The following is a 27,629-nucleotide window of genomic DNA, read 5'->3' on the forward strand; positions in this document are numbered from 1 at the left end:
TATTTCACATGTAATAGCAAGTTCTTTTGTAGCTCTAGGTATTAGTTCTTTTTGGACAAAATTGTGCAAAGCCCTTCTATATGTAAGGAATGCGTTTCATCCATGCATTTGAATTTCTATTTAAAAATAATGCTGATAGATATAGCAGATTAAACATTAAGAGATGCTTGGCCCTTCAGGTTTATGCTTTTGCTGAGATAGCCCTTTTCTGAAACTGTAACTGTTACGTTAACTGTGCTACAATTAACATGGTTGTCTTTGTTATAGTTTCAGTCTGATGGAAGCAAACAGGAAGATAAAGAGAAAATGGTGAGTTTTGGAAGAAGGTGTTTTTATGCAAGATTGTAATGGTGACCAAATGTGCATTTTACTTCTTATTTGCTTGTAATCAGCTGGAAGTCCTCCAGTTATTTATTCTATAAATATACTTCAAGGTTGGGAAAAGCATAGAGAAAAGACAAATTTGAAGTACGGGAGGTGATTATTGGTACAATGATTTTTTAAAATTGCTTAATTTATTTAATTCAAAATTTTCTAATTTATTATCAGAATTGTTCACAATGAAATCCAAGTGTTCATTATAAATCTCACATACAAAAACAAGTGTTTTTTTTAAATCAGCAAATGGTTTTCAACATGAAGTTTCTGCAGTTTTCATTGTTACTTGTTCCTCTTTCTCACTTATCCTGATTTCCTAAATCATTGCAGAGAAAATCCCTTCTGGGTTTTGTGTTTTGTTTTGGTTGTTTTTCATTGCTGCTTTAGTTATTCTAAAACAGCTCAGTGGAAAAGAGAAATGTTTAAGAAAGGCTAAGGGTGATAGGATACTCAAAACATGGAAATTGGAAATGTGTCTTGCAAACATGTATAAGTTTTCAGGTTTTTATCTGAAATTTTGAAAATTGAAGTAAAGGTGAGGAATACCTTAATACACTGAAGGCAATTGCCAAAATGAATTTTCTCCTTGGTTGTGCTTCGTGCAAGTCCACACAATATCCATTTTTAATGGTATGTTTGATTGGAAAATGAGTGCAACCTGCTGGAGATTTCAGTAGCTTTGTTCTAGTATCTTATATAGGCAGATAAAATATTGACAGTATCTATAGTCTGTAAATTATTTACTGAATAGTGTATGATGGGAGATATTTCTAGGTCGTATTTACAGTTTTGTTCTGGAAGTCTTAATCTTGTGATGTACTTGTTTTTTTAATCAAATTTTCCATTTGTGCATCTGTGCACTGCATGTATAACACTGCTTCTGAGGCACTTCCTGATAGTTACCTTGGGGTTTTGTCTTTATCCCAGGAAACACTGTTCAGCTGTTTGTTGAGTATTACTGATCAAGTCTTGCTTCCATCTCTTTCCTTGATGGACTGCAATGCATGCATGTCTGAGGAATTATGGGGAATGTTCAAAACCTTTCCATACCAGTACCGGTGAGTAGAATGATTTGTTTCCATCCTTTGGAATGGGCTGCTGAATTGTCAGTTCTGAAATTCCTTTTCCTGTGTAACTTTTCCAGGTACCGTCTCTATGGGCAATGGAAGAATGAAACATACAATAGTCACCCACTGCTTGTTAAAGTTAAAGCTCAAACCATAGATCGAGCCAAATACATCATGAAGTAAGTAGTCTATTCCTATAAATAATTATAAACTGCAGTATACTGCATATCACCAGCTGGAGGAAAAAAAGCTTGACAAATACATTCCCTGTCCAATGTAATTTCCCAAATAGTCCTTGTTCATAAAATATTTAATGTATTGTGATTAAAAACCACCAAATAAGCAAGGATGCAGACAAATTTGTCACCAATAAGGGAATATAATCTCTGAAAAACGTCCCATTAAATGATGTAAAACCTTTTCCATGGGTAAGGTTTTTGATAAATTGCTTTGCCTATGAAACGTACAAGTGCTACATATTTCCTCTAGTAAAATTCCCTCTCCTCCAAAGAGTGTCAGGAATCTTGTAATGTTCTCTGTAGATTTGAACGTATGGCAGTAGGTTGAACAGAATGATTTAGTCTCACTCTCAAATGGGCTCACAGCAATTTCAGATTTACCTCACATTTGATGTCACCGTCAGGGAATTAGGTTCTCCATTTGCCAGAAGCAAATGGTGTGGTGTTACAGTGTGGATAATCAGAACCTTTCCACATGGGCAAGACAGTAATTGTTTCTGGATAAAAGACTTTGCACTCAGAGCTGTGAAAACTAGTAACAACTGTTTTGATTCCCTTCTGAGTTGCTGCATACACCATAAACCTTTCCTCCCTTCCCCTGGACAATGGATTTCAGTTGTGCAGGTGAACCACAGTGCTGTCAGTTGTTGAAGATCATTATGTGTATAATTTACTGTCAACTTCAGGTTTCAGATTGAGCTTAACTCCTCAGTAAGAAATGCTGTGGAACTGTAACACAAAGAAAGAAATACTGTTTTTCAATTAACAGAACGCAACAAAAAATGACTGATCTGTGGCTAAGTTAAATTTCCAGGAGCAACTAACAGCATGACATGGTAGTTCAGTGTATGTGCTACAGGTTTCACTGATGGCTTCTGAAATGTTTGAAGTTGAAGCTACAATATGGTCCATAGTGATAGAGGGACAGCTGGACTGGTTGTACTGTCTGCATCTTGGAGGATTTCTCAATTTCCAGTTTTCAATGGATTAGCATTTCTATGCTGAGATGTCTTGAAAATACATTTGCTAGTGAGAGTTAACAAAGATGTTTCTTCACTGAAATTGACCTGTTCTTCTGATATTCTTCTAGCTTGTCTTTTGTAATAAAATCTGTCCTCTTTTACAGGCGTTTAACTAAGGAAAATGTGAAACCCTCTGGAAGGCAAATTGGGAAGCTCAGCCACAGCAATCCTACAATTTTATTTGATTATGTATGTAGTTACATGTATTTGAATGTCATTTCATCCTGACAACAGATAACTGAAGTTCAGGAAGGGGCCTGCAGTTCTATCGTTACTATTTTTTACTTTTAATGCAAATTTTAAAATACAGTAATTTTTTTTAGTAGTGCACATAGTAAGATACTAAATATGACTTAATAATACTTAGTGAGTTATTAAATGTGGAAACATCTCTTGAATAACCAACTGCAGAAAAAATTTTAATTGGAGATAGCGGAGATGGGTCTCAGGTACAGAGATTGCTGATCAGGTTATGTAGAATGTGAATTCAGGTTAAGTTGCTCTGACAGTTGTCTATGAGTGGGATGGAGAAAGATCAGGGTCATTTAAAAGAAAACTTAAAGCTTTGAAGTCTGAAATACACCTAATGAAGTTGGAAAGGATTTTTAAGATTGCTTGGTGCTACAGAGTTCTGGAGAGGTGTAAAAATATGTTGATGAGCCTCCATCTCATTCATGCATGTGACCTAAGAGTATGGATTTACCAGTTTTTAGATTGTACTTGAAGAAGTTACTGCTTCAATATACACACGTGTGTCATGTACCAAAGAGAATTTCCTAGAACTTGATTAATACAGTTTATTTGTAGTCTTTCATGACCTAGCTTCATGGTTTTGCGTTTTTTTTTTTTTAATAGTATTTTATTATAGTATGTAGCAACAGGAAATCCTGCTGCTAAGGTTTAGGATTTTTAAGAAATATTAGGAGAAAATGTTTTCATTATTTTATTTGCCTATAATTGAAAAGAGAAATTACACAGAGTTGTTTTTACATGTTTCACTGGTATCTTTAAGGTACTAGATAGATTAATGAGATTGTCTGTTTACTTTGACAGTAGTTTAGGACCTTTGAAAAATTAATTTTAAGCATGTTTTCTGTAGGTTTTGAAGACAAATATTGTTAAATGCTTTTATAATGTGAAAGATAAGGAATACTGTCCCTGTTCAGCTGAATGTCTGTTGTAACTTGCAGATTTTATCACAAATACAAAAATATGATAACTTGATAACTCCGGTTGTTGATTCGCTGAAATACCTCACTTCCCTGAACTATGATGTCTTGGCATGTATCCTTTGATATAAACTACTTCATCACTTATTGATAAAGCTGCAGTTGTAGCCAGATTAAATCTGTTATCTGTGAGTAAATATCGTCTCTGTTTTCTTGTCTTGCTGCTCTTTGCTGGAAATTTTAGTGAAGTTTGCAAATACCTTTGCACTTGTAGTGGGTTATGGAACGTTCTCTATTAATTCTTTCACACTATGAAAAATATTCTTTGTTTTTATTACTTTCACTCTTGTAGGCATAATGATCCTGTAAATAGTGAGGTAAATACTGCTTTTAGGTTACTATTTCATGGTTTTATTTTTTTAAAGCCATAATTATGTTAGTGCTTGCTGTACTTGTATATCATGTTCATATATTATAAAAGCCAGAAAAACAAGTCTGTAACTTTTGTGCTTGTAAGTTGAAGAAAAATACTTTCTTTAACTCCACTGAAGATTGTATAATTGAAGCATTGGCAAACCCTGAGAAGGAGAGAATGAAGCATGATGACACTACAATCTCAAGCTGGCTGCAGAGTTAGTATTCATGTTTTATTTATTACAATAATGTTTTTAATACTTACTACAATAAGTTTAAAATTCTCAAGCCCCCCATGATCTATTCAACCATTGATCATTATGATCAATATTTCACTTGCACCTACTGGCTAATATTTTTAACAAAATGGAGAACTGTCAAGTTTAATCAATAGGAATTTTTTTCCCCTTTGTATTCCAGAAATGCATGTATTGCTAAGATGCCATATGCAGTTTGTTAATATTTATTTAATGAACATGTGTAGTCATTGTGGTTTCTCTTTGCTTTAGGTCTGGCAAGCTTTTGTGGTGCCGTTTTCCGAAAATACCCAATTGAACTTGCAGGCCTCCTGCAGTATGTAGCCAACCAGCTGAAGGCTGGCAAAAGGCAAGTATTGCACAATGGATCCTTATAAACTCAGTTTATATGAAGTGTTATTTAGGTGCCTGCTGATACACAGGCACTCGATGTAGTTGTTGCTCTAGTAGTGGCAAACTCCGTTCATAGCACTGAGAAGGTTAAATAGCAGAAAGAAAGAATGATACCCTCTTCAGTACATTACTTTTCTTCTAATTGTGTAGCTGTGACATTCTTGAAGCAGTGTTTTTTTAATCTTTAACTTATTTTAATAGTTTTCTTAACACCTAACCAGATAGGGGAAAAAACCTTCCAGCGTGTAATTTCATCATACACATTATTGTACATTATTTAAAAAATAAGTATCCATTATATAAAGCAGTGTGACTGTTACAGTTTTTTTCTCATAATGTCTTCTCTGCAGGGATGGCTCTTAACATTTTAATATTATTTAAATACTTTATCCAATTTATTTAGTGGTAGTTGAATTGCTTCTTCATGTGTCACTGTCAATCATAACTCAAAACAAGGTTTCCAATTTGACTTTTCCTTTTGTCTTTCCGTTGTCATCAGTTAGTATTAGTGTTTCATTTACTTACTTAATTTTAATTTTATCATATAGGTGAGTATCAACTTTTTTCTATTAGAAATCCCCATATGGTTACTGAAAGGCACCTTACCAATGGTGATAACACAACCTGTTATTTTAGGGTAGTTATGTTGAGAAATGTAGTTTTTTCCCCTTCACTGCAACATAGACATTCAGTCTCATATACTCCTCTGTCCCTGCATTTTGTTCTGATGATGGCAAACACATTGAGCTACAGAGGAATGGTAAGTAATGTTTATTGTCTTTCCTCAACATCACAATTGCAAGTATTTTGGGGAAAAACAGTCAGCATAGTACTTGGGATCATAAAAATAAAATGGATTTACTGGTATGGCCAGTTTCATAGGATTCCAATATTCAGGTATTGGAGCTTATGCTGATATTGCACAGTACCCAGGCAGAAAACATACTTATGGTTGGAACAGCAAACAAAAATATAAGCCATATGAATTATTTAAAGATAAAACTTCGTTTTGGAAGGCATAGGTAAATGATTTTATAAGTAAGTCACACAAATTTCAGAAGTTAAATGGAAAACATTGCTGCTTTGTGTGATTTAGGATACAGTTTACTACACTTCTGTTGAGGAAAAGTCATTGTCCTTATGGAATTAAGAGCAGGATGTAAAACCTAGTCTCTGGGCAGGATGTTTATTGGAGTATTTTATATATTCTGTGTTTCAAGTAAAAATAAGATGTTTTCCATGTTTCCAAGTAACCTCTCCAGGTTTACTTTGCCAGTAAATTTCTAAGGCTGTGTACTATTCTAGAAACTCTTAACAAAATATAAAATACTCCATATTCATGAAATAACTGTACAGATACAGTTTAAAACATCGAAAGCAACAAAAGGGAGCAATAAACTTTGATTAATTTGCTTATACTTAATAGCACCACATTCACTACCATCTTCAAAAACAACTAAGTTGTTCTGAAGAGGTTCTGAAATCCAACTGTTGAATGACTGCATTACTTTTAAGTACTAGCTTTTTACTTGCAATAAAGAAATCTTGTGCTTGACATACCAGTTTCTTCTTGAAAAAAGAATGGAAATGTTGTTTGACATGTGTTGTGGTGCTGCTGTGTAATATATATTGAATGCCATGACTTCTGGTTCTTAAACAAATTGTCTTGTTTTTACTCCACTTTTCTGTTTTCTTTGCAGCTTTGATTTGCTTATTTTAAAAGAGGTAGTGCAGAAAATGGCAGGGATAGAAATTACTGAAGAAATGACGATGGAACAGTTGGAAGCCATGACTGGTGGAGAACAACTGAAAGCTGAGGTGTGTTTGTGTTAAATTTAATATTAACTATTGCTTTTGTTGGTGGTTCTAAAGACTCTGGTTCAAGGACTCTGGCAGCATAGCTGAGAAAGGTGTGTGCTTTATCAGAGTTGCCCCCTCTTTTGAGCTTACAGGCCTTGAGGCAGGCAGCCAAGGCTGTGTAGATGTGAACCTTAGTTCTTGTGCATCACAGCATCTCATATTCAGGAGAGAGTGTTCCATGACAGACCTGTGCATTCCAGCAGCCACTGAGCTTGGATGTGGTGCAGTCCTGCTGGCTCAGCCCTGCTTGGGGGGAGTAGCAAAAACTGATTAAAGCAGGCAAGACTGGTTAGTTTCTGATTCTTCTATACATACACTGCAGTACAGGATCCAGAGAGTTTTACTACTGGACAGGAAACTGTTGCTGTTAATTCATCAGGATTTCTGCAGTCAGCTCACATGGATTCCATTCCTGATGCACTGTTTTCCAGCTTGGGTAATTTTTTCTGTACTGTGCAGGGTGGATACTTTGGCCAAATCAGGAATACAAAGAAATCATCTCAGAGATTAAAAGATGCATTATTGGACCATGATCTTGCCCTCCCTCTGTGCCTGCTTATGGCTCAACAGAGAAATGGTGTCGTCTTTCAAGAAGGAGGGGAAAAACATCTGAAGCTGGTGGGAAAACTGTATGATCAGGCAAGTAAAAACACCTGTATTTATGAGATCCCCTTCTTTTTGTTAACTTCTAGTGTATAAGCACAATATGTGAAGATTCAGCACATAAATAACAATATATAGAATTATATATGAGAATCTAGTACAATAAATACCAATACATAGGATTTTAAAAACTAATTGCAGGGTTACTCTATTAAAATATATGGGTGTATTAAAAATATATTATATTGACAAGTGACCTCTGAGTAAAAGAGCAAAGCATTCTTTGTCATAAAAAGTGAAATTATTTTTTAAGTGTCCATTTTGTTTTCCTAATCTCACTTTGGTAGTGAAACTTCCTTTTTTCAAAAAATTACTCTGTTGCTGCCTTAGGCAGTAGGAACTAATGCATTCCATTCTGGTAGAAGAGAATGCTCTTGAGTTCTGCTGACTTTTCTAGGTGGGGGATATTATTTTATTGTTCTTCCCCAATGAGAAATTTTTTGCTCTTCTATTTGGTGTTAGCATTTTTGACAAGAAACAAAAAGGAAAATAAAAAAAAAGGGAAGCTTTGAAGCTCTCCCTAACTTAATTATTGAACAAAATGATAATGTTTGCTAACTTTCTGTATTTTTTATTTTTGTAGTGCCATGACACCCTGGTACAATTTGGTGGGTTTTTAGCATCCAATCTAAGCACAGAGGATTACATAAAGCGAGTGCCTTCTATTGATGTTCTCTGTAATGAGTTTCACACACCTCATGATGCTGCATTTTTCCTCTCAAGACCCATGTATGCACACCACATTTCAGTGAGTACAACTCTTCCATTTGTCTGCTCGTAGTGCTGCTCTGGTACCTGTTGCAGTACATGTGGTAGGTTCTAGATAAAGTTTGTTTGCTAAATAAAACTTGCAAAGTTTTATTAGTAGAATTAGAAATAGAAGCTGTGGGCTGGAACTGGTTGTCCTTAATATTCTTAGAAAATATGGCCTGTGTGTCAACTTCCATACAACTGACAGGAGTCATAGACAATGAAGTCACCTCTTTGGATGACTTCGGTTATCAGTAGGAATTCTTTCCCTCCCTGTTCTCTCAAAGGTGTAAGTTCTTCTGCAGGTGTTTTAGATGGATTTTTGCTGTGGAGGAAAGTGTTGCAGCTGCCAAATGGTGTGCTATCTCAGGAAGTGTCAGAAATAAATTTGTTCCTGCATCCAAAAAGTTCAATATGGAGAGCAGTTTTTAGTTGGTATAGCATAATGTGTTACTTTAAGAACAGGTAGCAACATCAGTGAAGAAAGTCAAATCCATCCAATGAGGATGAAGACAAATGTTCTGTATGAGGTTATTCATTGCTTTATGTACTGACATTTCACAAGTAAATGTTGTATAGAAAAGTTTTAGAGAAAAGTTAAATTATTATTGAGTTGAATTTTACAGTTTCTTATTTCTTTTACTTTTTTATCCACAGTCAAAGTATGATGAACTAAAAAAAGCTGAGAAGGGAAATAAACAGCAGCACAAAGTTCACAAATACATTACATCATGTGAGTTGGTGATGGCTCCTGTTCACGAAGCTGTGATTTCTCTGCACCTCCCTAAAGTCTGGGATGACATCAGCCCTCAGTTTTATGCTACATTCTGGTCTCTAACAATGTATGACCTTGCTGTGCCACACAGCAGCTATGACCGAGAAGTCAATAAACTTAAAGTCCAGATGAAAGCCATAGATGACAATCAGGAAATGGTATGTTGATATAATTTGTGGTCCAGTTTAAGCTTTCTAGCCTTGAAAGAGTTTCTTTTCATAAAGTATTATATTAAGTTTGTTTAGATCTGGGAAGTTTTGTCACCTGGTTCATGCATTCTCATTTGCCACATTAACATAATTTGGATTGACTTTCCTTCATAATTCCCATGTTAAAATTACTAGTGACTCCACTAAGTGAAAATTACTGGAAAATCAGTTTCAGAAAGCAAGTCTTGACACCTATATGGCTTGTCTGTTCACTCATGTCTTAACTATAGCCAGTGTTCATAAAATCAGTTGGTTATTAGAGCAGAACATTTTTGAGTGAAAAGTTTTTCAAGTATTCTTTAGTACTACTAGGAACTTGGTCTGTCTATAGCAAGTTTAGTTATAATACTAAATGAGTTATGCTGACATTTTATAGCCTCCAAATAAAAAGAAAAAAGAAAAAGAACGTTGCACAGCTCTGCAGGACAAGCTCCTTGAAGAGGAGAAGAAGCAGTTGGAGCATGTGCAGAGGGTTCTACAGAGACTGAAACTAGAGAAAGATAACTGGCTTCTGGCAAGTAAGTGTGTCTAAGGGAAATGCTGTGGATGTTTTTGTAGTTGTCACTGTCTCAGGAACTTCCTTGCAGTAATACTCTTAATGTTTATTTGAAAATTTGATTTTTTCTATGTTGAGGTCTGTTATAGCAAGGTAAAATTTTATTTAGAATGTTATGTGTCTCTGCAAATGCTGAGTAGTTGGTTTTCATAGAGAAGTTTTTTGTTTCTTGTAATGTCAAGACCTTTTGAATTTTGCCCTAATTTAGAAAATAAGTTAGAGATTGACCAGTTCAGTGGAAGCTTGTAATTGTAAGCTGGCTTGTACTTGCTAACTGCAGTTAGAATGCTGATAAGTTTGTATAATTGCTACAGGACAAAAAATAGGCATGTGAAGTCTCAAGGATTTGTTTGAGTTAACTTACTTTCTTTGAGTCCTGTGATTAGGAGCAATATTGCCAGGGTTTGGGTGGTGGCATAAACTCTGTTCCAATGACAACATAAGTGTTGTGCCAGCCTAACAGCCCTGTGCAGTGAAACAGCATGTACATATTTCATAGAGCAGATATGCAGCAACCAGAATCAAGTCTTTTCTCCTACAAAACGTCTGTAATGTTTCATGTTGCTTGTGAACTCTGCTGGTGTGGTTAATCTGAAATGTTTTTCTCTGGTCAGTTTTCTTCTCTGGATGAACTTTGAGTTTGTAACTGGAAGTAGTAGTTCGTCTGTCCCAAGAAGCCTAGCATAATCCAGTGGAAAAGTTTTGTTGTCCAACTCATGTAAGATCCATCCAACTGGTTTAATGAAGAAACACTGTTCCCTATAAATATTTAATGTACTGTAGCAAATGAACTACAAGAAATTACTGGTTGAAAAGTTACTACCGGATTAAAAAATCTTGGTCTAGAGGTGACTTGGTAAATTTGTCTACTTAAAGAAGCACTCAAAAGTGTGTAGAAAATAGTTTGCATAGATGTACATGTAACTCTTTGTGGGATACTGGGAATAGCTTATTGTTGGCTCTTGTACTTGGGATTCAGCTGAAGGAAGTTTCCCAGCCTTGTATCCAGAGGCAAGCTTACTATTTCAGCAGTTTGCCCATTAAAATAAATAATGTGTAATTGTCCTACATGAGGAACTAGAACAGCACATCTATTGTAGTAGTGGGGTTTATTATTTTTTTTTAAATTCTTGATATTTAATTTAATTTTTAAGACTGGCTTCCTATCTACAAACTTTTGCTAGAGTGTTTATACCCTTGAGAATAAGTTAATTTTTGGCAGACTAGCCTGGTAGCTTTAGCAATTGAAGACCACCTGTTCTGACTGGCTGTTCACTTGCTTTGTTTGTACACTTCTGAAGCAACACACACTTGATTGTCCTATGAACTGATTCCCTTGATGGATTTTCTTCCTTTTTTTTTTTAGGTAACAAATGTTAGTTATAACCTTTGACGTGTAGATACTAAAATTACACAAAGTCAACATAAAGTTTTGACAGTCCTTTCTTGAGCAATCTTTATTCCATGAGCACCACAAAATTGAAGCAAGTAAACCCTGGGTATTATGACTTGTGGCCTGTGCAGAACCACCAGTGGCCCTTGTGAGGATCATGACTGTTCTTCCTTTGAAGGCATCCACTTGAAGTCTTTAGTTCTGTACTTTTCTTTGACCTTGCTTTCGTGGTGTACATTCCTCTCAGCTTGTTTTTATGCTCCTTGCTGCCATGGGACCAGTTTGGGTATGTGTTAGGCTAATGAGTTTGCCAACCTGTGGTTGGTCATACAGAAACAGGTGACTCTTGAACTTGATACAGTGCAGTCTTTACTCAGTGGTAGAATGAAACTTTCACAAAATGTCTATGTATTGGGGTGGTGGTTTATTGAAGGCTGTTCTTCTTTAAATTCCTCTATGTGTTTGATTAATTTGAAAAATTATTATTAATGGATTCTATAGAGACAACATGTTCTTCAGTTTTGAAGGAAACCAAACAAAAAGTCAGCCCCATGTAGAAAGATGAAAGAAAGTGTTCTAGGGAAATAACAGGCGGTTGCTTTGCTGATGTGCAATTTGAGCAGGTAGAGAAGTTTACTGAAGCTTTCCCAGAATCTGTTTTTAGCCCCATTGTGTGAAAGAAGAATTTTGCCAATAAGAAATAAAGATTTGCTACATCCACCCCGCTATTCTATCCCCACCCTCAAACAGTTGCACTTACATTGACTTTTTTTCTGATCAATGCCAAAGATACGTTTGAAATCAAACACCAGAGTATGGATCTGTCATACTGAACTTCTTGTGAAGAGGGTAGTTGAATGATAAACCATTAATTTACTTCATTTTTCTTTTCTTTTTCCCCTCTCAACTTTTGTTTTTTGAAGAATCTACCAAAAATGAGACTATCACCAAATTTTTACAGTTGTGTATATTTCCTCGCTGCATTTTTTCGGCCATTGATGCAGTTTACTGTGCTCACTTCGTTGAACTGGTGCATCAGCAGAAAACACCCAATTTCTCCACACTTCTCTGCTATGACCGAGTAAGTAGTTATACAACTCTGTGTGTGTAATTTCATCATAACCACTACAAACATCCCAAACTAGTGTCTCCCCTGCCTCCCAAAAGAGGTAAACAAGATCCTGTGACAATCAGAAGTTCACTTCTGTACTTCAGATCTTCTGATCAAAGTCTTCTTAAAACTTCAGGGGTTTATTTTTAAGAAATGCTGTTGGTGTTTTACCCTAGTGAGTCTGGTGTTTCAGAGCAAAGTCATTAGCTGTCACAGGAGTTGTTCCCAGGTTTTGTAACCTTTAAGTAATCTTCATTTCTGTGGCCTGCTCTCATCCTCACATTTTAGCTTTGTGCTTCCTTCTGCTGTGGAACCAATTTTCTTACTCTTATCCCACACCAGCAACATCCTTGAGACCTTTCTGACCCTGTCAAACAGTGCTCCAGACAGGGGGCTTGTTAGAGTTACTGCATCTGCTCTGATTTCATGTGTCCAAAAGAGCACTTCTACTCAGGTAGCCCTATCTGATGGACCTGCATGGGCCAGGAAAAAAAACTTTTTTGCATCAGCTTGCCTGGGTGTTTACTTCTACCAGCTCAAATCACTATTAATTTGAAAATAAAACACTTATGTCAATGAAGACACTTGAACTATCAAACAGTGTCAGCAGCAGCTGTATGTTTGGATTCTGGGCTAAGTGTGGAGGACCAGCACTTGGGAAACAAACGAGATTTTGTAAGCAGTCTGTGTTGTATTTAGAAACCAGCTTAATGGGGTTTAGATGAGGGAAATTTATAATTTTTGTTAGATTTTTGTAATTCAGTAAGGTCATAATAATGTTTTGTTCCTCTATTCACAGGTTTTCTCTGATATTATATATACGGTTGCAAGTTGCACAGAAAATGAAGCCAGTAGATATGGCAGGTTCTTATGCTGTATGCTGGAGACTGTGACCAGATGGCACAGTGACAGAGTCATATATGAAAAGGTATAGGAAATTAATAAAATTAGTTTGCTCATTAGAATATGTACTAACCATTTGTGTAATCCAGCCCAGTAAAAGTGGGTTTAGTGAAACTGTTAGATTTAAAAACAGTGCAATTGGATTTTTCTGATGGTATAATCACAAAATTGATTTGTATTTTACTATAATTCATGTTGTTTTGGTAGAGGTAATTTTGTATGGTGTTAAAAAAAAAAAAATTCTAAAAAAAACACCCTTTCCATTTCTGATTTTCAGAAAGCTTACCTTGAAGATAATTTAGAGAGCCTATGGAAACTCTCTTAATACTCCTTGTACCAGCTAGTTAAATTTATTCATAATCTTTTCTGTCACCCACAACTAAAATTTCAATATAAATTAGCTTCAAAAAAATTAAGTGAGTTTTGTAAAGTGTTATTGTTTCTCATTCTTTAGAGTTTAGAATTACCAGTTTTGTTTCCTAAAAAATAATTTTCTCCTATTTGTTGATGTGCATGTAGGAATGTGGCAACTATCCAGGTTTCCTAACTATATTGCGAGCAACTGGATTTGATGGTGGAAATAAGGCTGATCAACTGGATTATGAGAATTTTAGACACGTGGTACACAAATGGCACTATAAATTAACTAAGGTAAATAGAGATGCTAAAAACGTTATTTTTTTAAATGCTTTAAAAAAACCCAACTTCATTAGACTTAATTTATGTTTTAGGCTTCTGTGCACTGTCTGGAAACAGGTGAATATACACATATTAGAAACATCCTGATTGTGCTGACCAAAATCCTTCCATGGTATCCAAAAGTGCTGAACCTGGGTCAAGCCTTGGAAAGAAGAGTACACAAGATATGTCAGGAAGAGAAAGAGAAGAGACCTGATCTATATGCATTGGCTATGGGGTAACAACAACTTATTTAAGAAAGTGGTTAAAAGTGGATCATGAAAGGCATCTAAAGACTCGGAACTGTTACAGTCCTAACATTTGATTTTTACCTTATCACAGAAGATTTCGCTATCCTGCATCTCGGTGCTGGCAGTGTGAATGAAAACATTCATTTTGTGCTGGATGATCACTAATTTCCTTTACAAGACTCTAGTAAAACCCTTAAAATAGTAAAGATTTCTACTCACAAGAGCATAGCTTAATTTTAGAGAAATAATATAGCAGCAAGGAGATAGGAGGGATAGTAAAAGGAAGAAAGCCAAGGGCTATTGCTGCAAGACTGGTTAGATATTGAAAGTGTGTATGATTCTAAAATGCTTAGTTACATGTTACATCTTCCTGTGGTGAATGTGGAATCATCCTCGTATGCCTGAGGGGCAGTTCAGGTTGCCCCAACAGTTTGAAGATTTGTCAGCAGTCAGTTTGTTCTGTGTGTTTGGCCAGGGGTGTGTGTGTGGTGGTGAGGAAGAGGGTGTGGAAGTAGGGCTGCTTCTGTGTCTAGTGGGTTTGTTTGTTTTTCTTTTTCTTTTGAGCTCATCAGTATAGGGGGAAGAAACTGCGTATCAGTTAGGAAAAACTGTGAAATAAATAACAGATGAACTGTTAGATTAGATCCACATTTAAGATTCAACCCATGTTTTGCTTTATGTTTGTGCATATTTAACAATCTGTGCGACTTGCAGCTATTCTGGACAGTTGAAAAGTAGGAAGCCTTTCATGATACCTGAAAATGAATTTCACCACAAAGACCCACCTGCCAGGAATGCTGTACCTGCAACAGTACAAAATGGGCCAGGTGGTGCTGGGATGCCTACGTCTCTCACAATAAATACAGTTAGACTGGAGGAGGGCACTACTGAGGAGACTGGTAAACACACCTATGATTATTATATATTTATTTTTTAGTAGAATTTTTCTGACATTACAGGCTTCTCTCAAAACTTGCCTCATTAAGCTAAAAAGAAAAAAAATGTGATGCTAAATAGGATCAGTGTATGTGTTCTTTATTTTTACTTGGTTTTGGGAGAGAGTGATCTGCTGCCTATTTTAGCTGTTAGCTACACATGACCTGACATGAACATGCTCAGCTGCTTGTTGTATTTTAATCAGTAGGTTATAGATTAACTTGTTGAAATAGAGCTGTTCTTTCTTTTTTTAAGCAGATAAACTAAAGGAGAAGTCTCAGGGTGTGGTGAAAGTTATTAATAAAACTGTCAACGCTACACCAAAGGTGACAACAAGCAATGGAAACAGTGCATCTAATAGGTGAGAAAAACTATTCTTACACATTCTGTATTTTCTTCCTTCCAAGCCACAAAAATACACTTGGAAATGACCTGCCTTTTAATTTTACTTCTGGGTTCTGTGTAAATAGTTCCCATTTCTTTAAAGTTTAAACAATGACATTATTTCTTTCAAAATACACAGTTTTACTGATCAATGCATTTCATTTTAGCTACAAAAGATAAATGAGAACATTTCCTTGTTGCTGTTCTGATAAAGAAACAGCAAATCTGAAATTGTAGTGTCTGCTCCAGGAAATTCTGTCAAACATTCAGAAGTAAAACTTATGTGATAAAGCTAGAGCTGTGTTTTGTATCCATGCTAACTGGCCATTTTATTTTTGATGCAGCAAAATTATTAAAGAGAAAGATGATAAAGAAAAAAGCGGGAAGGAAAAAGATAAAGAAAAAAAAGACAAGACTCCAGCTGCCACTCCGGAGATGAAGGCACTTGGGAAAGATGGGAAAGATAAACCGAAGGAAGAACGGGCTAACAAAGATGAGAAAGCAAGAGAGATTAAGGAGAAAACGCCAAAATCTGACAAAGAGAAGGAAAAGGTGAAGAAAGAAGAAAAAGCTTCAAAAGAAGAAAAGTCCAAGACGGTTGTTACCATCATTGAGTCAAAGTCAACTGCAGAAAAGGAGAGAGAAAAGGAGCCGTCCAGAGAAAGAGATCTAGCAAAGGAAATGAAATCCAAGGAAAATGCTAAAGGAGGAGAAAAGGTGCCAGTAGCTGGGTCCTTGAAGTCACCTGTTCCCCGATCAGAAACATCAGAATCTGAAAGGGGTAGGTTTGAATATTTGGTTTCTGTTCTTGTCTAGAAAAATAGAATGTATCACTTTAAAATCACTGAATATCAAAAAATGCTAGAGAAGCTGAGAGAGACTCACTATACAATAAGCAAGATTTTGGCACTGGCTTTTCAATACAGTCAATATCTAAAGGACGTGGTCAGAATATCTCCAAAAGGCAAACTATGGGAATGTGTGAACTTCACACATCTCCAGTGAATGCTTGTTCTCACAAAGCCTGCCATTTTTAAAATAGAAGTCTAAATGGTCTTATATTAAAATGTGTTAGTATAACTTTGACCATGCAAGTTAGGCAAAAGTGTAAAGCAAAAACTTTGTGTACTTTGAGAGCTTCATGACAACCTTTGAATTGGAAGAAAACAGGAAAAGTGAAAGATATAGGTCTTTGCATCCTTAAGAAGGATGCAAAAAAGCTTTATCAGTCTCTTATATTTAGGGTGAGCAAATCCTTAAGTTATGATCTGAGGCTGATGTTGAGTTTTATATTTGTGCTGTTTAAAGCAAACCATATAAGGGCAGGCTGTAATGCTTTTCATAGAGTTTACCTGTTCAGGGTCTTCATAGAAATTCTGAAATTCAGATACTGACTTCCATAAAACGGATGTTTGGAGTGAGCGTAATTTTGCAGCAGTTTGTTCACATTACGCTTTTGCTGCAAACTTTCATAAAGATGGTCAAGGTGTGCTGCTAACTCTAGATAGCTTAAGGAAAACAAAATTCACATAGTGGTAAGAAATCTAGCTGTAATTATGTTGGTACTTCAGAAAGTGATATTATTTGCTTCTCCTCTTTGAACTGTGTTTTAATAATGCCATTGTTCTGTTCTTTCCTTAGAACAAAAACGCCGCAAAGTTGATACACATTCTTCTCCGTCACATTCCTCAACAGTAAAGGTTAGTATAGCCTGAGGAAGGCAGCACCCATGTTAGGCTCACAAGTTTGGGATGCCAGTATTCGACTTCCTTCAAGTTTTGTGCCAAGTATACACTGGAACCACTGGAGGTTTTATGTTGCATTAGAAAATGCATTCCTTTTCTTTATTGGCGGACTGTCATTTTTTTCTATAAAAATATTTTTTAATTAACCAAAATAATGCTTCAAGGACCTAGCACAAATTTTGTAAAATAGTATTTGGAAATTTCAAGAGAATTTTTACACAGAAGTGCCTCATTGCTTTAAGCAGTCAGTTTTTTTTGGAGTGCAATGGTAGCTACAAGCAAATGAGTCTTTGCAACAGAGTGGAGCATATTTTTCTGCACTTCTTTGAAGAATCTGTAGCACTGAAGATTCCTGGATGATACGGGATGTACGATACCTCTGAATTCATCAGGCTTCTTGATGAGCATCATACCGATATGTGCCTTCTAAGGAGGAGTCTTGAAAGGAGTTCCATTTTAAAGTCTCCTTGGTGATCAGTTCTCCTGTAGTTGTGTATATTCAGTGCGCATGCAGCTTCTGTTGTACCTTCCCTTCGAGGTTTGTTTATTTCCAATGGGTTCCCACCATGTTGAGCCCTGCGTTACGATAAAACCAGATGTGGCCACCAAGCCTCCTACCCAGCAAAGAGAAACCCCAAGCACTCAAGCGCAGCACAAAACCATGGGCGTAGCCTACTTGAAGACTCAGGGTAGCCATTCCTTGCTCCATATTTATATTATTTCTAAACCATCTATGTTCATGGAATCTTTGAATTTGCAGTACGTTGAACATTTAAAACTGTAAGTTACCAATACTTCATCGAGAGCACTGTGATGGATTATGTGGGTCTTTAAACTTCACCACTTTACCAACTTTAGAACAAGCTCTTCTCTTTTTTCTGTTTTTTTAAAGTACACCTTTTTCTATGTAAGATTTACTTGAAATATTTAACTTAATTTTGGAGAATTCAAATAGATTTTACTAGTTTTGAGGAAACAGGTGACAGTGATAACTACTCAATGACGACATTTTTTTATAAATAGCAGCGTAAGGTCATTCTAGAGTGACTTCTACCACATTTAACTGAAAGTGGAGAAGATACAGGTTTAAAAGTATTTTAAACCTGTTTCACCTCTTGTTCAGCTATATTTAGAGTTAAGACTGCTTTTTCTTTATATTTTTGTCTAGCCAGGAGAGTGTTTTCATCGTTTTAGGAAGAATTAGATGTAGACTTATTTTGTAGTTTATTTAATAGCAAAGTCTAGAGAATAGATAATGACTGTCTTTTTTCCCCCCCTACTTTCTTTTTAAAAAGTATTTCAGTTTCTAGCTTTATTCAAAGTATGGTATTAACATAAGATTTATTCCAGAAGGAGTAGCTGTTTTTTGTTTCAAGGGCACGGCCGTGCTTCCCAAAGTCCCTCTGGTTTCTGAAAACTATTCCAGCTCACGTGTCATCTCCGTTCATTTTCTACAGGACAACCTCAACGAACTCAAGGACTCTTCAGCAAAGGTTTGAATCTTTTAGAAACCAGCCAAGTTTATTTTCATGTTTTGTTTCAGAGAGAAGTTAACTTTTGCTCTTGTGGCAAACACCCATCAGAAATTCAAATTCCATTCCAGTAAATACTAGCATAGTAATGGAGGGATGGGGTTTTTTGTCCTGGTGTGTAAATCCTCTTCTGTACAGGAAATACGGTTGATAATGTAGAAGCAACATAACAAAAATCCCCTGAATTTACCTTTCTGTCAATATTTTGAAAAGATGTCTTATGTCAGTGTCTCTTCTATTCCTCTCTAAAACTTTTGAATACACAGAAATGATTAAGCCATTTATTTGGCTGAAGAGCTAATAGAATAGCTAAAATAGTTCTTAGGATTGTTTGAGGGATTTTGAATATACCAATTAAAGAACAGTAATTAGTTAAAGAATATTTGAGAAATCTCTGGACTATTGATACTCTTTCCCCTTACAAGTGTATTCATGTTCTAGTACTACAGTATTGTGTTTCTAAGCATCAGAGTCAGCCTCCTGAGTTATCATCTTTGTGTATTTGCTTCCTGTAAATGCATTTCAGTTTCATTATCTTAGGAGAAGGGATACTAAAGAATCCTCTCAGGAGTTAATAGAATCAGAATCCTAGGTTGGAAAGGTCCTCAAGGATCAGCTAGTCCAGCCTTTTTGGCAGAAATGTGGTATAGGCAGGCTGGCCCAGCACCCTGTCTAGCCAGATCTTTTAAGTGTCCAATCTTAGGAAATCCATCACTTCTCTGAAGAGATACTCCAATGGCTGATTGTTCCTGGTGTGAAGTTTCTCTCTTGTGTCCAGTTGGAATCTTCCTAGGAGTAACTTGTATCCATTACCCATTACTTTTCCATGTTAAAAGGACATCTCCCTTGGTAGCCACCCTTTAAATACTAGGGCACGGTGCTAAGGTCTCCCTTAAGCCTCCTCTTCTCATGTCTGATCAAACCCTGATCACCCTGCCTTCCCTCGTGCCAGGCTTCCCAAGCCTTGGATCAGCCTTTGTGGCCCTTCTCTGCACCATCTCCAGCCTGTCCACATCCTTTTTGTATAGCAGGGACCAAAACTGAGCACAATGTTCTGGGTGTGGCCTAACAAGCACTGGGAATAGTTTATTTTAGACAGAATCTGTAACTATTTTGTTGCTCTTTTTAGAACTCAAGCACATTGTAACTGCTGTACAGTAACAGTCACAGCACACCTGCTGATACTCACAGGATGTGACTGATAGGAAATGGATCAAATCTTCTAAAGTTGCTTGATTTCACAATCAGTACCAGTGTGTAACTAAACTGCACAAAGGTTTATCGCTGGGAAAATGCTGACCACTTGGACTTTCTGGATACTTTTTGGGTTTACCTAGGGTTACTCATATTCACTTAATTTAAAAATATGTTATGGATTTCCATGTTCTGTATTTATACTGTTGTTTTAGTTGTAGTTATCTTTATGCAAAGTGGTCAGAACACTTTGTGCATTTTAAATCAAATTAACTGTGATTCTTTAGTGGACATTGCAGGTGGATTTTTGGTTTTTAATTGAATCTTTCCAATACCAACTGTATCTGATTATAGGGATAGTGTATACGGGAAACATCCTTTCATCTTACCATTGATGAAACTGCAGTGTCTATAGATTGAATCTAGATACTTTTATAAATAATCATTGTGACTTGTATATTTAAATTTTTTAAATTTGAAAATGATAGTATTTGTCTTGAGCTTACCTCTGCCTGAAGGGTGGTATATGGGAATCTGTAAAATATCACTTTTCCCTTCATTACTGTATGAGTCAAGATTCAGTTGGTTAATTGAAATTTTGCTTATATTTTCATTACTTAAGCTAAAGTTTTATTTTAAAATATTTACTTATTAGCACACTGATTTAATTAAGCAGGCAGTGGAACTATTTGTAATCAAATTAACAGCGAACAGCTTTATTTTTCTAGTTAATTTGAAAAGTTATGTTTTAGAATTAACTGTAATGTGTTTGTGTAGACTTAGCTGGAAGTGTGTTGCAGTTGTGTGACCTTTTAATGGATTTATTCTTTAAGTGTTTGGGGAACTGGGGGGGTGTCCAACCCGTTCCTTCCTTTTCTAAATGTTCTTTTCTAATCTTTCTCACTTAATGAACTAATCTTCACTCTTCAGTGCCGTTCTAACAGACTTAAAGCAGTTCATGACAATGTTCCCTGTACATGGTGTAAGACAAGTTAAATGTTCTTTACTTCCATGTACTTATCTGGGGAAGGGATGGGATGTTCAGATGCCTGTAAGATTTATGAGTTCAGCTTCCACTAAAAGTTAAAAGTCTAGTGCTGTTGTCTGCTTACAGACTTTGTTTATTCCTGACTTTGCTCAGTTTCTGGAGGCAGACAATGGAAGTACTGGTTTACACTGCAGGTTATAAAATAAATGGTGCCAGACTTGAGTTAGGGTTTGGTTTTGGGTGTGTTGTTGTTGGTGTGGTTTGTTGGTGTTTTTTTTTTTTTTTCTTTGGCATTTGTCCAAGTTACAAACCACACCAAAGCACCCAAAATTTGATGTGTCATCAGCTGGCAGCATTTCTAAAGCAAGCTGATAAAGTCTTTCTGGTAAAGGAGGTGGGGGAGGATGGATGTAGTTTTCCAAAACTCTGCATTGGAATGGTAGAGGAGCAGTGGAATCTGTCATGGACAGCCATGAGAACACAAGAAATGGAACAGGAGAAAGCAGAGCTATGAGATTGCTTTCTCCTGTGGAAAGCAGCTCTAGGAGACAACTGAATGGGGCTATTTAGAGAAAATATATTTGCATGTCATTGTCAGCAAAGAAGAGAGCAGGAATAAATTTACTTGTAGAATGGCATTGTAGGAAATTGAATAAGAAAAGAGGAGTGAGGGAAAATCAAAAAGTAATACCTAGTGCAAGAAGTATTGAAGGTTCAGTCTGTTGTAGGAGAATAAAATTCCACTGAAATAAAGGGAAAGAGACCTAAATTTTGTAAGTGTGACTTTTAAGATAGGATCACTAACATCAGGTTTTGGTAAGTTAAACATTTACTGAAACTGGAGAAGGACAGAATTTAGTTTTGAAAGTTGACACACTAATTGGTTTGGTTCAAGTGATATCTTGATTGTTTTAAACTAATCTTCCACTTACCTCTTTTGTTGGTGTCCTTTTAAGTAAGATGTCTCTCTAAAAAGAAATACAGAGCACATTTTAATAAAGATTTTTTTGTCCCCAAATAAAATTGTTAACTTAAGGAACAGGAGAAAGAATGAAGTATACTGATTTAAATCTGTGTGCTGGTGTAACTTAAATACCAAGGGAAGTGGTTTTAATTTAAAATGTGCTCTTAATATTTTTTAGATCTAACTATATAGTTGTTTTTAAAAAGACAGATACAATTGCTCTAATGTATCCATATTTATATAACAGATGTGCTGCCTGTTTTATGGAGCTTACCAGAATTGTTTAGAAGAGATAGTGGAATAACAATCTAGAACATATTAGAGAAAAGAAAATTCTTTTCTATGTTCAGCTATTTTTCTCATTTGAAGAGAAAAATTTGAAGGTTAGAAATTAGATTAAAAGACATTATTTAAAGTATTATCTTAAATACTTTGTTGATAAAGATTATTCTTTAAAATGAATTGCATCTTGTTTAAGCAGCTGATTCAATTCATTTGTTCTGGGCAAGACTGCAGGTGTTAACTTAGTCCAGTATCCTTCATATCCTGTTCCTGTAGCCCTGTGTCTGATTTGTGGTCATGCATCCAACAGTCCTGGTGAACAGTGTTGCGTGTATTTAATATAAATGTTTCAGTTAAGAGAAAATATTCTTGAATTGAGTAAATAAACTGTAGGTTAAATTATAGATGACGAGTTTGAACATGTCTTCAATCACTCTTTGTTTTGCTAATAAAATATTTATGTTTAATATTTGAGCTAGGTCTGATATGTTAGAATAAGACTTCTTTTTATTTACATGTCTAGGAATATGTATTAATATTTGGTGATGTTGCCTTAATTTAACAGCACTACATAAACCACACTACTCCAACACTGTCCAAGAGTAAGGAGAGAGAAGTGGAGAAGAAAGATTTGGACAAGTCAAGGGAAAGATCCAGAGAGAGAGAGAAGAAAGATGAAAAGGACAGGAAAGATCGAAAAAGGGTTGGTGACATTTTTAATGAACTAGTTTAGACAGTTGGTATGTCCTTGGAAAGCTTTCTGTTCCAAGCCCTTGCAGTAATTCCAGTAATAATTGGCAGTACAGCCCATTTGAGCAGAAGTGATCTGTATCAGACAGAGGTGGCTTTTTTGTTCCGTTACTCTTTCAAGGGTCGGTTTGCAGTAATGTATTCAAACCTCTGCTCCCTCCAAACAAATCTCCAGAAACTTCACATGAGATGTAACACCTCAGTTACATTCTAAGTATTCAAAAATTAGTTCTCCAACATAAGAATACAAGCAGGTGCTACTTCAGGAGTATGTTTTAATCTGCTAACATCTGCATAATTGTATTTGGTGCCAGGATCATTCAAACAGTGACCGAGAGGTACCACAGGATTCAACTAAACGACGCAAAGAGGAAAATGGCACAAGTATGTATTTTACTTTTTGTGTGAGTGTTTGTCAGGCTTTTACTTGTTGTGAACTACAACTTTCTGTTCTGTTTTTAGCTGGTTCTTCAAAACATAGCAAAAGTGAAAGTCCTTCTGATTCCCCTCGCTTAAATGAAAAAGAGAAGGAGAAAAACAAATCAAAATCTTCAGGAAAAGAGAAAGGTGATTCAATCAAGGCAGAAAAGATGGAGAAGAGCTCCTCTGGTAGCAAAAAGGTAAAATAACCTCTTCTCCTGTTGTTTATTTGTTATTGTTGCTGATAGGACAAGCTGATATTTTTTTCCTGAAGTTGATTGATGCTTTATAGCCTAAATTTAAAAGATATGCTGTGAATGTGTAAGAAAATGCTTCGGAAATTTCTTGTATCTTGTGGCTTTAAATATCTCAGCAGTCACTCGTGGCAGGAGCAAGACAGTTTGGAGGACTAGTTCATTTTGGCAGTAGCCAGGAAAATTCAGAACCTGCAGGTTCCAAATAATCTAAAATATTTGCAGACTGCTCTTAACTTACATATAAACTAGCCTGTAATTCAGATTTCCACGTGCATGTGTCAGCACAGCTTCTTTTGGTGAAAGCAGATAGGTTGCAGTCACATTTGTATTTACCAAACTGTGGTTCCCAGTTGCAGCTCTGCTGCTGGCACTTACCGGGGAACTGGATGAGAAAGATAAAATAATCTCAGAAGTCACAGAAGCTGAGTACTGTCATTTTGAGTGATGATTTTTTTTTTAGCTGTCCAGTTCTAATGTTAAATGTTACAGTCCTAAATGTCCTGTACAATGGGTACCATAATAAGCTCTTTCCCATATGTGTATTTTTAAAGGAATCAAGACATGATAAAGAAAAAGCAGAGAAGAAAGAAAAGCGGGACAGTACTGGGGGGAAAGAAGAAAAGAAACAATATCCTTTTAAACATTGACATTTCAGAAAATTTCTGCAAAAGAGCTTTCTTTTATTATATGTAGCAAAGTACATATATTTTTCCTTAATAAGGAATTTACTCATAAATCTTCAGACAAGCATAGATAATGAAGATTCTTTCAGGAAAGGTAAAAATGTTTGTTAATTAATTTCTTTGATTTGGTGTCTCCCTGTGGGTCCCATTGACTGGTAATGGATATACAGACAAAACAGCCTAAAATCACCCAGGGTGGTTGGGGACAGTGTTTTTGGGGGGGGGGGGGGGGGGGGGGGGTTAGTTGTTTTTGTTTGTGGGAATTTTTGTTTTTGATTGATGGTGTTTTATGTTTGGGGGTTTTTGTGGATATGAGTTGGGTTTTGTGGGTGGTTTTGGGTTGGGTTTTTAAAATATTACTATTATTTATATTTTAAAAATATTTGTTAGTAGTCTAAATTTTTTATTACTGCTTGAGGAGAAAAATACTTCCCTGTTATCATCAGAGAGATTATATAGATGCTCAGATTTTTTTTTTTTTTTTTTGGAAAAAAGAAGAGGCGGAGGATGTGGCATGTCAGCAGTGTTTGGTGAAGTTGCATCTTTGTTGCTTTTTCCAAGAAAAGTTGCCATACAAAAGCAGAGGTGGATGTATGTAATTCTGATAGTTATCAGCCTTGATAATCTACCTGTTGCTTAGCAAAATTTTACCTAATGTAGCAAATTCAAGTTTTGTGTCTTCATCTTACTTTTAAACCACAGTGCTACATAGTACAGTTGGTCAGCTCATTGTCTCTGGATAATCTTTTATCTGGTCTGATCTGAGGAACAGGATAAAGAAAAACTTTTGCATGGAAACATGGACTATTTAAAGAAAGACACTTTAGAGTATTTTGAGTGACCCTTATTCAGACTGGATCTTCTGGAAAAATCAATTGTTCTTTGTAGTTGATGAGGCTCTGAATGGTTGGGTTTTTTTTTCAGACCTGTGGAGCTATGTGGACACTTAAATGTTGTTTTATGGGTATGGTGGCAGGGTTTTTTCCTCCTCTACACCTAGCTATTGTAAGAGTTTTGAAATGTTTCATTTTTAGATATTTGGGAAGGAGAGTGTCCCAGTGAGCTTAAATTAGTTCACCTGATCTATCCAACTTTAGTCACAGGCTGCTATTAATCTTTATACATAAGGCATAGACATTTTAAGGAAAGGAAAAAAAAAAAGAAAAACCAAAATTTGAATGTCTGAGAAAAGTCTCCACTCCCGGATTGTGACCTCAGAGCAAAGGGGCTTTATTTGAAAAAGGATCTCGTGTTCCATTTGGTGTCAAGGCTCATTGAGGCCCGGCAGTTAACAGCACATAAGTGAAGGAGTTTGGGTAACAGAGCTTGTGCTGATACCAGGTGCCCCTTGCGGGTAGGTAAAAAGATGGGAGTTCAGGTTATTGCTTCTTAGTACTAATTCTTCTTTTCTTCTTGAAATAATGAAAGATACTTCTGTGAATATTTTCTAAACTGAAATTTATGAGCATTCTCTGGAAAGAATTTGCTGGAATTTTCTTGACTCTTTGTCCTTCATAGCTGTTATTGTCTGATCACTGTAGAGGAATCCCAGCTTTTTCCCTATTCTTTTAAATGCTATTTTGGAGCAAAAGGAAAAAGGCAGTCTTGGTAGATGAAGTTCACTACTGAGCACTTACAGCTTCTTTAATAATAAAATATGAAATTTTATCTTGACTAGGAATTCAATATGAAGTGAGGATTTAAGGATATAAAGTCATTAGTTAAAAAAGCACAGCTACGTTCTGCTGAGTGTAAATAACAAGTGCTCAGGTAAATGTCAGTTGTACTGTGGAATTCACATCCAGCTGTGTGATGGGCTGGAATTTCTGGGCTGGAACACTGACAGCACCCCACTGTGTGCATAGTGAAGTATGAAAAAGTGCTTTGTATAGCAGCACAGTTGTGGAATCTCATCCTGTGCTCCTGTTAAATCTTTGATACCATTCTTCCTAGTGTACAATGTCTGACTGACTGCATTTATTTCTTACCTAATTTAGAGATAGTAAGATTTTCAGGGGGTTGCTCCTCTAAAGGAGTTTATACCCTCACAAGTGACTACTTGTTTCCTATTTGTATGCTTAAATTAGCATTTCACTACTTACTTGATGTAGTTCTTGCCATGGAATTAGCTAAAGTTAGGAAATGATAAAAATAGTTTTATTTCCCCCTTCATTCTTTGAGTTGTGAATGGAATAAAATTCCATGAAGTTGTGAGATTGGTGTTCATTTGAACATCTAATTCTAATTATATACACCTTTGTTGCAGGTGACATTGAAATGGGAAGATATCCAGCTGTGACCAGAAATGTATTTTCCAGAGTATAGATTGCACAGAAAATTGTGAATGAAGAGGACCCATCTGCATCTCCTTAAATTATTCAGTTCTCTGCTTTATTTCCCCATGCTAAGGACTTAATTGTTCAGTTGTACATTACTGTATTTTTAACTTGTTGCTTAGTTTCTTATACATTTATTTTCAGTACCTGGCTGAAAGTGTTACCTATTCCATATTTTAGCACAATGTGCTGCAAACAAACAGTTGCCATAGTGCAAATGAGGTTTCATGTGTACATAGTTCCACTTTAGTTTGTCAAAAATACTGCCTGAGTGTAGTAATTCTTTCAATTTGAAATTGCATTCTTTTAGATGTTTGAAAACCATGAATAAACAGTTATTGAACCTTTTTGGATTTACCTCATTTAAACTCAGTTTTTATTTATTACTTGGCCTGTTTTTAATATCGGTAACAAAAAAAAAACGAAGTTAAGTGGGAGCACTGTTTTCATGCAATGCTTAGGGATTATTTGTATATTGTGTATAACGTTGACTTGTTTAAAAAAACAATGAATGAACCCTGTCCCATCCCCATCTAAATCTGTGCTCAGTTGTCCCTTGTCACACCTTTTGTTTGTCATGTTGTTTTTAGATTGATTGGAAATGCTCTCTTCAAAACTGAAATAAATTAAGTTTCAGTTACAGCTACAGGAGCTTTGTATTGCTGAACTTTAGTCTGAAAATTTCACAATGACATTTTAAAAAAAAAAAAAAAGAATTTTTTTATCTGCTAAATTCTACCAGTGTAACCTTTTTTCTAAATAAACAATAGTTTTCTCAATGGGTCGTAAATCATTCTCTGTGTGGTCACTTTATTACTTCTCTGGATTGTTATGAAAATTGGATGTTAGTTGGAATCATGGCCGGGGTGGTTCCTGTCCCTCTGTACCTGCCCTTTTTTAGTGCCAAGGGCTGGTTGTGGAGTGTGTGGTGCCTGCTGTGAAGTGACAGATGTGCTGCCCTTTTCCAGCAGTTTCCAGGAGCTCTGGGTTTGCCTTCCTGCATTCAGTCAAGTTTACACCTTGCTTTTGAGCCGTTTGTCCCTTGTCCAAATGCCATTAAAATCTCAATT

General features: G+C 36.0%; 1 protein-coding gene across 4 annotated transcripts in view; it reads left to right on the forward strand.

The window, feature by feature from the left end:
* THOC2 (THO complex subunit 2) overlaps positions 1–27,349 on the forward strand; it is a 48,979-nt gene extending 21,630 nt beyond the window's left edge. Inside the window, exons 13-39 of one of the 4 annotated variants that reach the window (XM_053955428.1) lie at positions 268–309; positions 1,306–1,436; positions 1,523–1,624; positions 2,811–2,895; positions 3,897–3,990; positions 4,427–4,507; positions 4,799–4,895; positions 6,640–6,757; positions 7,259–7,438; positions 8,046–8,210; positions 8,870–9,145; positions 9,573–9,714; positions 12,069–12,226; positions 13,056–13,184; positions 13,679–13,810; positions 13,891–14,075; positions 14,803–14,987; positions 15,280–15,385; positions 15,753–16,189; positions 17,050–17,108; positions 18,611–18,646; positions 22,679–22,816; positions 23,178–23,247; positions 23,326–23,483; positions 24,092–24,168; positions 24,270–24,317; positions 26,490–27,349. In XM_053955428.1, the coding sequence (XP_053811403.1) occupies positions 268–309; positions 1,306–1,436; positions 1,523–1,624; positions 2,811–2,895; positions 3,897–3,990; positions 4,427–4,507; positions 4,799–4,895; positions 6,640–6,757; positions 7,259–7,438; positions 8,046–8,210; positions 8,870–9,145; positions 9,573–9,714; positions 12,069–12,226; positions 13,056–13,184; positions 13,679–13,810; positions 13,891–14,075; positions 14,803–14,987; positions 15,280–15,385; positions 15,753–16,189; positions 17,050–17,108; positions 18,611–18,646; positions 22,679–22,816; positions 23,178–23,247; positions 23,326–23,483; positions 24,092–24,168; positions 24,270–24,297 (3,411 nt within the window). In that variant the 3' untranslated portion in view covers positions 24,298–24,317; positions 26,490–27,349. Of the gene's footprint in view, positions 1–267; positions 310–1,305; positions 1,437–1,522; positions 1,625–2,810; positions 2,896–3,896; positions 3,991–4,426; positions 4,508–4,798; positions 4,896–6,639; positions 6,758–7,258; positions 7,439–8,045; positions 8,211–8,869; positions 9,146–9,572; positions 9,715–12,068; positions 12,227–13,055; positions 13,185–13,678; positions 13,811–13,890; positions 14,076–14,802; positions 14,988–15,279; positions 15,386–15,752; positions 16,190–17,049; positions 17,934–18,610; positions 18,647–22,678; positions 22,817–23,177; positions 23,248–23,325; positions 23,484–24,091; positions 24,169–24,269; positions 24,318–26,489 lie in introns of those variants that run through there. The other 3 variants (XM_053955429.1, XR_008433361.1, XR_008433360.1) reach the window with 3 other exon arrangements.
* Positions 27,350–27,629: the final 280 nt, after the last annotated feature.

Source organism: Vidua chalybeata, chromosome 14 (assembly GCF_026979565.1).
Source record: "Vidua chalybeata isolate OUT-0048 chromosome 14, bVidCha1 merged haplotype, whole genome shotgun sequence".
NCBI classification, from domain to species: domain Eukaryota; kingdom Metazoa; phylum Chordata; class Aves; order Passeriformes; family Viduidae; genus Vidua; species Vidua chalybeata.